We start from the raw sequence: 12,413 nt of genomic DNA, 5'->3' as shown, positions 1-12,413 counted from the left end.
GAATAAACACCTGATAACCTCTTCTGTAAATTGTGGTTAACACTTTAGATAAATTCATCACTGTCCCATGCAAGTTAATGTCTCGGAGATGCGCAAAAGGAATGTAAAACATAAAGGAATGTAGAACAACAAGGATTCCCGGGTATTTTGTAATCCTTGTTTCTGGATCAAAATCCCTTCTTCAGGTCGCTTCTGGGGGTTCTTTCATGCGTTTGTGGGACAATACTGGAATTCAAAGTATTGTACTCAGTCACTGAACATACTTATCTGTTACTGAAACATACACGCATGAATATAATGTTTGATGTAATGTTGTAAACGGTTTTCATTTGTGCATTACTCATGTGCCTGTAAGGATTATAATTTGTCAGTTACCATTGTTCTATTCTGTATATTAGTTAGCAATAGGACAACTGTATCTCTACACGTATTATAGATTTCTGTGTACTTTAGTGTTATGGAGAATAATAACCCAACACCATTTGTCTCATTTGTTTTTGCACTGGAATGGAATGGGAGGAAGTCCATGTGGCTTTCCACCTCAAGAAGCAAAATGCCTTTTGCCAGCCCTGCCACGTCTCATTCAGAAGGTGATTGCACCGAGTTCCAGAAAGAAGGATGCCAATTTAGAAATCCTGAGAATCTCTCTCCCAGGTGTACCACTTTCTGCTTTCATGTCAAACTCAAGGAGATCGCAAGGGCACTTTTCAAACAGAAAACAATGCACTGTCATCAAAAATAAGGGTCTGAAAGTGCCATCTCAGCTGCAAGACAGTTGCCTGTGGGCTCCCCAAAGGCAAAGGCACTCCTTGCTCTCGCTGCCAGGAGTCACTAGCTCACTTACCTGCTTTAGGTGCATGAGAGGCAAATGTCATCCTAAGCAAACCACAGCAGCAAGGAAGCTCAAACAAGTGTGTATATTGAATCTCGGTACTTTGAAATAGTACTCTTGGACAACAATGCTTGGCATCCCCAGCTAGAGTATTCTATGTGTGATACAAAAACGATCTTTCCTAAGGTCTGAACTGACTTGAATGATGCACAGGCGAGTATTCAAGGACAGCACACACAATTATCTCCCTCTGAAATGTTTGCTCCAGTCACTTTGGTTCTTCTTTACTGGATGTGGGCTGGGAAGGGAGAAAATGTCTAGGGCAGAAAGTATAAGTGTGAGTTTGACATCCCTCCTCTTTCTTATAGAAAACAGAGTGTGTTGCCATCAGGCATGAAGCTGGTGTAAAATGAGAGCATTACTCCACAAGTAAGAATCCTGCTACGGCTCCTTGAAATTCTTCCTTCAATATTTAAACTTCTGGTATTGCAAAGAATGAGGTACTGAAAATGCACCTCAAATGCTGTCTTTGAATTCCCTTGGCATCTTTGCCTGCCCTTTTGTCTTAGATGCTTAAACTATATTGACTGCAGTGTTAAAAATCTGGAAACTGAAGGAAAATATCTGCGGGAAGAAATTATTATTTTGGAGGGGAAGAGAAATGCCCCCCGCTGTGCTTTATACATAAATGGGAAGAAAGATCATTAGGGTTGCTAGTTCAGAATCATTCCAAGCCCGAAATAATCAGAACCAAAACTTGAAACACTGACTAAATGCATTTTGACATCACTTTAACTGCCATGGAGTGGAATCAAAGGAGTTGCCATTTGGTAAAGTGCCAGAACTTTTTGGCAGAGAAGATTAAAGAGCTTGAAAAATTATAATTCCTATATGTTGTCGAAGGCTTTCATGACCAGACTCACTGGGTTGCTATGAGTTTTCCAGGCTGCATAGCCATGTTCCAGAAGCATTCTCTCCTGACGTTTCACCCACATCTATGGCAAGCATCCTCAGTGGTTGTGAGGTCTCTTGGAAACTAGGCATGCAGGGTTTATATATCTGTGGAAAGTAAGAACTCTTGTCTGCTGGAAGCAAGTGTGAATGTTGCAATTGGCCATCTTGATAAGCAATGAATAGCCTTGCAGTTTCAAAGCTTGGCTGCTTCCTGCTTGGGGGAATCCTTTGTTGGGAGGTGTTAAATGGCCCTAACTGTTTCTTGTCTGGAATTCCCATTTTCTGTTGTTCTTTATTTACTGATTTTAGAGGGGTTTTTTTTAATATTAATAGACAAATGTTCAATTTCATGGTTTCCTCCTTTCTCTTGAAATTGTCCACATGCTTGTGGATATCAATGGCTTCTCTGTGTAGTCTGACATGGTGGTTGTGAGAGTGGTCCAGCTTTTCTGTGTTCTCAAATATTATGCTGTGACCAGGTTGGTTCATCAAGTGCTCTGCTATGGCTGACTTCTCTGCTTGAGTTAGTCTGCAGTGCCTTTCATGTTCCTGCCCTGGACATTATTCCACACTTTCCTAGTTTCTAACAGACCTCACAACCTCTGAGGATGCTTACCATAGATGTGGGCAAAACGTCAGGAGAGAATGCTTCTGGAACATGGCCATACAGCGCGGAAAACTCACAGCAACCCTACAATTCCTATGATTCTATACGATAGAACCACAGCAGTTCACGTGGTGCAACTAAAATCTTAATGATCACCATTCTCATTTGCTCCCCAGGAAAACAACTCTTGAGAACAGGGGAGAAAGAAGGGATGGGAAGATGGTAATTGTAGAAAAGATGAAAAAGAGGGGATGAAGGTGAAATCCAATTAGCATCAAGATGTACTAAATGAAACAACCAGCCTCCTTGGACTGCTGAGTCTCTGGGCCCATTTTACAGGAGGAGATGTTGGTTTGAAACTAACCTAATCCTCCCCGCCCCCCTTCACCTTACCCACCACACAAAACCACAAAAACTGGACTTTGGGCATTTCACAGCACATCCATAATTCCTGACCATAATTCTCCAATCAGATATCCCCTGCTATAAGCTATTAAACATTTGGGAATTAAAGGATGAAGGCGGATTTCATTTGATGACCTCGCTCTATGAGATTAAGATGATTAATCTCCATGTGAAACTGAGACAGAAATTAAACCGAGGGAACCACGCTCTACCCTCCATATCTGTATCCGTGGAATGGACCACTTCCTGGGACGTGAATGTGTCCAACATTACGGAACAGTTGCTGTGCGTCTGTGTCTTTCCCCAGGGCCGATAACTACATTATAAGCTTTTCTAGCCGGAATAGGACTCCACACTGGGAGGGGCAGAGGGGTTTGTTTGTGAGCAAGGACTATTTATAAAATTAGCAGATATGAGTTGGCCTTAAGTACAACACTTGTTGAGAAAGTCCCTTGTTCCATTTCTCACGACCCTGGGGCAGGAGGAACTTTTAGACTCAAGAGACTAAAAATCCATGGAAAAAAAATTCTGACTTTCTTTAGACAACATTGGAGTTGTCTGAGTAGCTTTTAACTCTCACTCTGCCAAAAGGGAAGGGGGGTATTTTAAAATAATTATAATATGTTTTGGCAAAGAGAATTGAATAGAGAATGTGATTGGCAAAAATACTGAATACAAAATTCAAGGAGAAAGGACAAGGAACAAAATAGAAAAATAGAATCACGGAGTTGGGAGAGACCACAAGGGCCATCCAGTCCAACCCCATTCTACCATCAAAGCATCCCTAAAAAATGGCCATCCAGCCAAGGAGACTCTACCAGACTCTGAGCCAATATATTCCCCTGCTGAACAGCAATTTTTAATCTGACTGTTATTTCATTCTAACTACCGTGGTTCTATCCTATGGACTTCTGGGATTCATAATTTTGGGAGGGACATTCAGAATTGTTTGCCAGAGGGCTATAGTGTCTCACCAAACTACATATCCCAGGATGCCACAGGAAGTTGCAATAATAATAATAATAATAATAATAATAATAATAATAATAACTTTATTTATATTCAGCTCCGTCTCCCCAAGGGGACTCAGAGTGGATTACAAGTACATATATGGCAAACATTCAATGCCATTATACAATTGACAAAGACAAAAAACACATAAACAGAGGCAAGGCTTCCCTCTTTTCGTCGCCAGCATCTGGCTGTGATTGACTTGGCCATGGGGAGGTGCTGTTGTTTCATTCTCCATGCCGAGGAGCCTGTAATCCATGGATGCCTTCCAGGTTGGATTTTGCCGGCATGTTTTTCAGGGCACTTTTCACCTCCCCGCCAAAGCGGTACCTATTTATCTACTTAGTTTGTTGTTTTCGAACTGCTAGGTAAGCAATAGCTGAGCTAATGGCGGAAGCTCACCCCGACCCGGGCTTGAACTGCCAACCTTCTGGTTGGCAGGATATTCTATAGCTTAACCCACTGTGCTAGCCCAGAAAGCAGAATCACAGTCATTTCCATAGGGCATACGAAAAATGCTGGCAGAATTTTCTGTAATTCCGCTCCCTTGGGGTTGAAACTGTGACTTTTGGTAAGGCAAACAGGTACTCTACCAATGAATTGTATTTCTTTTCTTTCGTGCAAAAAGGCCCAAGACATGCTCCAAAGATTGTGGTGTTTGATGGAGCTGGGGAAATATTTTTTATTATTATTTGCTGCAAAATTTACCCTTCTAATTCCAGGGGAGAGGGGAATCCAGTTAACAGGCAAGAGGTGGGTAAGAAAGGAGAGGCGAGTAAGAAATAAAATTATTATTATTTCTGTAACCCATCTCAAGCCACAAGGAGAGGCGGGTAAGAAATAAAATTATTATTATTATTTTTACTATTATTTTTAATTGTGTCAGAAGAGACTTGAGAACATACTGCAAGTCGCTTCTGGTTTGAGAGAATTGGCCGTCTACAGAGACGTTGTCCCCGCAAGCTAGAGCTGACAGATGGCAGCTCACCCCATCTTGCGGATTCGAACCAGTAACCTTCAGATTAGAAGTTCAGCTACCACAAGGGTTTAATCCACTGCACCACTGTGGCTCTGTTATTAATATTATTATTAATGTCTACCTTGTCAAATAAAGCTGGGCATCTGTCAGGAATACTTTGTGCTTTTTCTGCATGGCAGGGGGTTGGATTAGGTGGCTCAAGTGGTCTCTTCCAACTCTGTTATTCTATGATTCTATGAAAGCTGTTGCCTAATTTTTTGAAATGCTGGGAACGAAGTACTTCTAGCCTGCAGGCCTTACATGACCCATGAGAAGCCCCGTCTTGCCTACCAGCTTCCCGTGACTCTTATCAGAGATAAAGGACTTCTTTCCCTCCTTCCTATGCTACATCAAGGTTTTAAAAAGCTGCCTTTGGGGGCTTTGAGGTATGGACACTGATGTGTTAGAATCAGTTTCATCCCTGGGGTTACCAAAAAAGGGAAAAGGATTCCTCGTACATCATTTAAGCCATGCCAATATACAAAGCTCAAATCTCTGCACTGCTTTCTCCCTCTGCCCAGATGAGAATGGTACGATAGCATCAGAGATGGAAATACATACAAAGCCCTATCCAACCAGTCCCTGGAGAGGAATTCCTTTAAAAAGTACAGAAAAAGTTTCCAGTGTCATGTTTGAGAGTCATCGTTTCCATCTCCTTTTAAAGCTATCAGGCAACTGCCACCGATTTTACAGAGAAGCTGTTTTGCAAACAAAGAATCCATGCTTGAAATGCTGCCTTTCACGCAGAGCTGGGGAAGGAGGCAAGGATGGCAGGACTGAAAAGAAACAAGGAGGACAAGGCTTTTGATGGAGACAGCTGAAGTGGTCAGCTTCTCCAAACAGTGACTCCCACATTCAGTGCTGAGAAAATGGAATCCGGATTTAATTTTTCACTCTCAAAACTCCACCCACACTCTCGCGAAATTACACCACTTGCTCTGGACATCCCTTCCCCCAGAGGCCCCTTCACACTGGTCAATCCTAGCATTATGGTTCCACTTTAACTGTAGTTTACTTTAACTGTCACGGCTCTATTTTTCGTGCCAGGAGCGACTTGAGAAACTATCACCAACTCTTGTTTCACAAGCCAATTTTTCAAAATCCACTTATCACAGGGACTGAAAGTGAGGGAATATTTTCTGAACAGGAGCACAGACAGAAAAACAAACACAACAAGGGTGTTAACCCTTCCCTTATGCTAGCCAAAGCTAAAAATATATACATATTTGGCTGGAGTTCCACTTTAAAATGTAACTGTTCCAACTTATATACAAATTCAATTTAAGAACAAACCTGCTCATAACTTGGGGACTGTACTTGCCCGTAGAGTCAGCCCTCCACATTCACTGAGGTTCAGAGCACAGGACACCATTAAAGTGACTAGTGTTCACTGGAATCACATTGGAGAACCTAGACATTCCTAGAGAGCTGTTTTCTCCAGAAATATCTCTAGAAATCTTTAGGTCCCCCAGCACTGACTGGAAATAATTGACCATAGACCCATACTGGAGAACCCGGGAGATCCCTGGAGAGAACATTTTTCATCACATCTCAGGCTGTGGCGCAGGCTGGAGAGCAGCTGCAATGAATCACTGCAATGAATCACTCTGACCAGGAGGTCATGAGTTCGAGGCCCGCTCGGAGCCATGTTTGTCTTGTCTTTGTTCTATGTTAAAAGGCATTGAATGTTTGCCTATATGTGTAATGTGATCCGCCCTGAGTCCCTTTTGGGGTGAGAAGGGCGGAATATAAATGCTGTAAATAAATAAATAAATAAATAAATCTGAGAATAATCATATCTGCAAATGCGGAGAGACTAACTAGCACACACAACCCTAGTTTGAACACATGTAAACACTCAAAGGCCCTGGTATACCTGCATGTCCATTTGAATGGACAAAAACAAAAAAGCTTACCTCTGCCCTGTTTTAATTACACGTCTCTCACACAATACAAACTACCTGTTTTTTCTAACCTTTCAAGGTTTCACTTTACAGTCACAAACTAGAACAAGTGTGGTGTTGCCAAGGATTAGCTAAGCACTCTCTCCCTGTATTTACAGAAAGTATTTGTGGTATTATTTGCTAAAGGCCCCCAACACTTACACAATGTTTGGCGGAGAGATTAGCAGTTGCCTGCGAGGAGCGGTCCAAGTTATCGCAAGGCAAACAAACAAGGGAGCCGTGCAAAGAAGGGCATGGGAGAACAACAAAGGTCCGCGGGTACCTCCTCTGATCTTTTGGAATCCAAAAGTTCAAAGCCCTTCTAATACAAGTTCTTGCCAGGCTACAACCCCCATCAGCCATAGAAGGCATCAATAGTGAGGGATACTGGGAATTGCAGTTCAACAACAACTGGAGGGCCACAGGGTTGATCATGGGTGAAGTTGAGTAACAATTGCTTTTCTTCAATCTTGTTCTAGTTAAACATCTCCAAAAATGGAATCACAGGTGTGTCTTACGTATTTTTGGTGCTGGTATAATTAGAGTCTATCTTACAATTGGTGGCATCTAAAATTGAATAAATACGCTATATACTTAGGCTAGGGAAGTACATTCTGCACAGTGGGCTCTGTGTATAAGCTTCAGTCCCATAGCCCATGAGTTGAGTGTGCGCAAACAAAACTTAGAACATGCTGTTGAAGGCTTTCATGGCCAGAATCACTGGGTTGCTGTGAGTTTTCCAGGCTGTATGGCCATGTTCCAGAAGCATTCTCTCCTGACGTTTCACTCACATCTATGGCAGGCATCCTCAGAGGTTTGTTCAGAGGTCTAAAGGAAACGAGGCAAGTGGGGTGTATATATATCTGTGGAATGTCCAGGGTGGGAGAACCATCATGTCAGACTGTACAGAGAGGCCACTGAAATCCACAAGCATGTGGACAATTTCAACCATGAAAATGAACAAAATTTGGCTACCAGTATTAAGAAAAACTCTGAAATCTAGACCGTAAATAAAGAGCAGCACTCAGAAAACAGGGGAATTCCAGAAAAGAAACAATCAGTGCCATTTAACACTTCCCAAACAAAGGATGCCTCCAGGCAGGAAGCAGCCAGGCTTTGAAGCTGCAAGGCTGTTGAATGCTAATCAAGTTGGCTAATTGCAACATTTACATTTGTTTCAAACAGACAAGAGTTCTTTCTCCCACCCTGGACATTCAGCAGATATATATACACCCCACTAGCCTCATTTCTAATAGACCTCTGAACAAATCTCTGAAGATGCCTGCCATAGACGTGGGCGGAACACCAGGAGAGAATGCTATGTGGCCATACAGCCCCGGAAAACTCACAGCAACCCAGCCGGAAGGCCACAAAGGTCTTTGACAACACACTGAAAGTATGTGCCTGTTTATGAGTTTGCATGCATATATCATATATTAAGAGGCCCCCAATGGAGCAGCGGGTTAAACCGCTGAGCTGCTGAACTTGCTGACTGAACGGTCGGTGGTTCGAATCCGGGGAGCAGGGTTAGCTCCTGCCGTTAGCCTTAGCTTCTGCCAACCTAGCAGTTCGAAAACATGCAAATGTGAGTAGCTCAATAGGTACTGCTCCGGCGGGAAGGTAACGGTGCTCCATGCAGTCATGCCGGCCACGTGACCCCCAGAGTTGGATATGACTAGACTTAATGTCAGAGGAAAAACCTTTACCTATCATATATTAATATGCATCTGTATCTATATAGATGTAACATGGACACACATAAGGCCCATCTACACTGACTATGTAAACTGCGGCGGTCAGAAAACAAACTCCCACAAAAGCTGGCGAAAGAAGGCTTTTGAGCATGAGAACTCTGTGGTTTGTGTTGTCCAAATGCTTCCCAGATTCCTTCGGCACATGCTGCTTCAATACAAGATTCAAGACTAGATGAGGTCCTAGATCAGTGATGGCCAACCTATGACACGCATGTCAGCACTGACATGCCTAGCTATTTTTGCTGCCACGCTGCCACATTCAGATTGATTGGATGACTATGTCTTTTGTGGCCAAATTTGGTGTGATTTGGTCCAGTGGTTTTGTTGTTTACTCCTTGGGAATTATACACATTACATATATATCTATATATATAAAAGGGTAATGGAATCATGGCACCGGACAAAACAACTAAACTAAACGCCCCACAACCTTGAAAATTGACAGCACAACCTCTCATCCACGCCTCTATGTTCATACAACAAAAAGAAAAGAAAAATTAAGTCCTAGCCACAGCAACGCGTGGCCGGGCACAGCTAGTATATATATATATATAATTATTATTACAGTAGAGACTCACTTATCCAACATAAACGGGCCGGCAGAATGTTGGATAAGTGAATATATTGGATAATAAGGAGAGATTAAGGACAAGCTATTAAACATCAAAATCGGCTATGATTTTACAAATTAAGCACCAAAACATCATGTTATACAACAAATTTGACAGAAAAAGTAGTTCAATACACAGTAATGCTATGTAGTCATTACTGTATTTACGGATTTAGCACCAAAATATCACGATGTATTGAAAACATTGACTACAAACATGCGTTGGATCATCCAGAACGTTGGATAAGCGAGTGTTGGATACGAGAGACTCTATAGTATAATCATTCTATTATTATTGTGAGTGAGACTCTACTGTATAATCATTCTATTATTATTGTGAGTGAGACTCTGCTGTATAATCATTCTATTATTATTGTGAAAAACTCGGGGCTATGTCTGTTTTTATTGTTGCTTTTATTGTTGTATTTATTGTTTTTATTATTATTTTAAAGCTAAGTGTATTGTTTTAATCTATTTCTGTAAACCGCTCCGCGCCAAACTGGGAGTAGTGGTATACAAGTCTAATAAATAAATAAATAAATAAATAAATATTATTACAGTAGAGTCTCACTTATCCAACGTTCTGGATTATCCAACGCATTTTTGTAGTCAATGTTTTCAATATTTCGTGATATTTTGGTGCTAAATTCATAAATACAGTAATTACTACATAGCATTACTGCGTATTGAACTACTTTTTCTGCCAAATTTGTTGTCTGACATGATGTTTTGGTGCTTCTTTTGTAAAATTATAACCTAATTTGATGTTTAATAGGCTTTTCCTTAATGCCTCCTTATTATCCAACATATTCGCTTATCCAACATTCTGCCGGCCCGTTTATGTTGGATAAGTGAGACTCTACTGTACTATTATATCTATATATATAAAAGGGTAATGAAATTTCGGCCTAGGACAAAACAACAAACCTACACATCCCAGAAACACTAAACTCGGCAGCACAACCCCTCATCCATGCCTCTATGTTCATACAACAAAAAGCTCCAGCTACTCCAGAAAACGGCCAGGCTTTGAGACTGCAAGGCTATTCACTGCTATTCCACCTGGCCAACAAAGGATTCCCATAAGCCACAGCAACGCGTGGCCAGGCAAAGCTAGTTATTATTATATTATTCATTATTCATGACTACACTGAAACTAGAATAGAGAGAAATCAGCGTGGAAACGGCAAGAGGTACCATAGATCGTTGTACATGGAAATAAGGGTAGTAAATCGTTTTTGATTTATTAAATACAGTTATATATTACAATTATATATTTTTGTTATTTAAACTATATATATATTGTGAAATTATGTTTTTTTCTTTTCTTAAAGTGACATACCATCCAAGCCATGCTAGGTTTTTTGGTGAAATTTGACACACCAAGCGCAAAAGGTTGCCCATCATTGTCCTAGATGAAGCAGAGGCAAAGTTGATTCCTTCAGGGGTTTTGGACTCCAACTCCCACCATTCCTAACAGCCTCAGGCCCCTTCCTTTTCCCCCTCAGCCGCTTAAGCGGAAGGAAGGGGCCTGAGGCTGTTAGGAATGGTGGGAGTTGGAGTCCAAAACCCCTGAAGGGACCAAGTTTGCCTATGCGTGTCCTAGATGGACACATACTTTTTCCTCCTTCCCAAGCCCAGGGCACAAAAGCGCGGCTAATCCAGTGGTCAAAGAAGGCGAGAGGCAGGGGAGGCAAGCAAAGCCCACCTCAGGGGCAAAAGCGGGAACTAAACCGCCTCAGCCGCGCTCCCGACCCAAGCCGCAAGGGTCCCCAGGAAGCGTCCGCTGCCTTTAGGGACCCAAGGGATCTGAGAGGCGCTCACTCACCCAGCAACGCCGCCAGCCCCAGCGCCACCAGCTCCATGGCTCCCGCTCGCCCGGCTCCGGAGCAGAGAAAGCCAGCGCAGCAGGTGCCGGAGCCAGAGCGGCCCGCCGGAGGGGCGGGGCCAAGGGCGGGGCCTATCAGGTGGGAAGTGTGGGCGGGGCTTGCAGGTAGGGGCGGGGCCTCTGCCAAGCTGGGAAACAAGAGCAGCATCCCAACATCAAAACATAAAAGCCGCACTCCTGAAAGTTCTTAAACTTTTTCAAATCATCAATACAAGCACCATGTCAGGCTGCGCAGAGACGCCACTGAAATCCACAAGGATGGGGACAATTTCGAAGCCATGAAAATGAACACAACCTGGCTGCCAGTATTTTTTTAAAAAAACTCTAAAATCAGGACAGTAAATAACAGAGCAGTTTATGAGAGTGCCTGAGAGTGCCTTGGACCGCAAGAAGATCCAACCAGTCCATCCTCCAGGAAATAATGCCCGGCTTTGCTATTAGAGGCAAAGTTGAAGTATTTTGGCCACATCATGAGGAGACAAGAAAGCTTGGAAAAGATCACGATGCTGGGGAAAATGGAAGGAAAAAGGAAGAGAGGCCGACCAAGGGCGAGATGGATGGACGGTATCCTGGAAGTGACTGGGTTGACCTTGAAGGAACTGGGGGCGGTGACGGCCGACAGGGAGCTCTGGCCTGGACTGGTCCATGAGGTCACGAAGAGTCGAAAACGACTGAACGAGTGAGACGACAAAATAAAGAGCAACACTCTGAAAAAACGTTTCACTCACATCTATGGCAGGTATCCTCAGAGGTTTGTTCAGAGGTCTAAAGGAAATGAGGCAAGTGGTGTGTGGCCGGGCTGTGGCGCAGGCTGGTGAGCAGCTGCTGCAATAAATCACTCTGACCATGAGGTCATGAGTTCGAGGCCAGCCCGTGGCGGGGTGAGCACCCGTCAATTAAAAAATAAAAAATAGCCCCTGCTCGTTGCTGACCTAGCAAGTAAGTAAGTAAAAGTTTATTTGTATACCGCCCTCTCTCCCGAAAGGCACTCGGGGCGGTTTCCAATATAAAATCAGCATAAAACATTGTACAATAAAACACTGAAAACACTATAAAACGCTATAAGAATTAAAAACAAAAACAAAACATAACAATTGACTAAAACAATCACATAAACAGAAGGAATATAATCACTCAAACCCAAAAGATAGTTGCATCTATCAAGTAGGAAATAAGGTACCACTTATAAAGTGCGGAGGCAAATTTAACTAATTTATGATATTGGAATGAGGAAGTGTCATCACAGTGGATGATGAAGCAGCTGCTCCCCCCTGTGGCCAGAATCGAACATCCCCTCAGGAGAAGGTTAAATTGCCTCTGCGTCTGTCTCTGTCTCGGTTCTATGTGTATATGGGCATTGAATGTTTGCCCTATATGTATATAATGTGATC

General features: G+C 42.7%; 1 protein-coding gene across 1 annotated transcript in view; it reads right to left on the bottom strand.

The window, feature by feature from the left end:
• Window positions 1–11,061, bottom strand: part of esam (endothelial cell adhesion molecule) — a 59,109-nt gene extending 48,048 nt beyond the window's left edge. Inside the window, exon 1 of the mRNA XM_008119086.3 lies at window positions 10,963–11,061. Coding sequence (XP_008117293.1) covers window positions 10,963–10,999 — 37 coding nt within the window. The 5' untranslated portion in view covers window positions 11,000–11,061. The remainder of the gene's footprint in view (window positions 1–10,962) is intronic.
• Between the last annotated feature and the right edge of the window lie 1,352 nt (window positions 11,062–12,413).

This window comes from Anolis carolinensis, unplaced genomic scaffold (assembly GCF_035594765.1).
Source record: "Anolis carolinensis isolate JA03-04 unplaced genomic scaffold, rAnoCar3.1.pri scaffold_8, whole genome shotgun sequence".
Classification (NCBI taxonomy): domain Eukaryota; kingdom Metazoa; phylum Chordata; class Lepidosauria; order Squamata; family Dactyloidae; genus Anolis; species Anolis carolinensis.
This window is presented reverse-complemented; position numbering and strand designations above follow the sequence as displayed.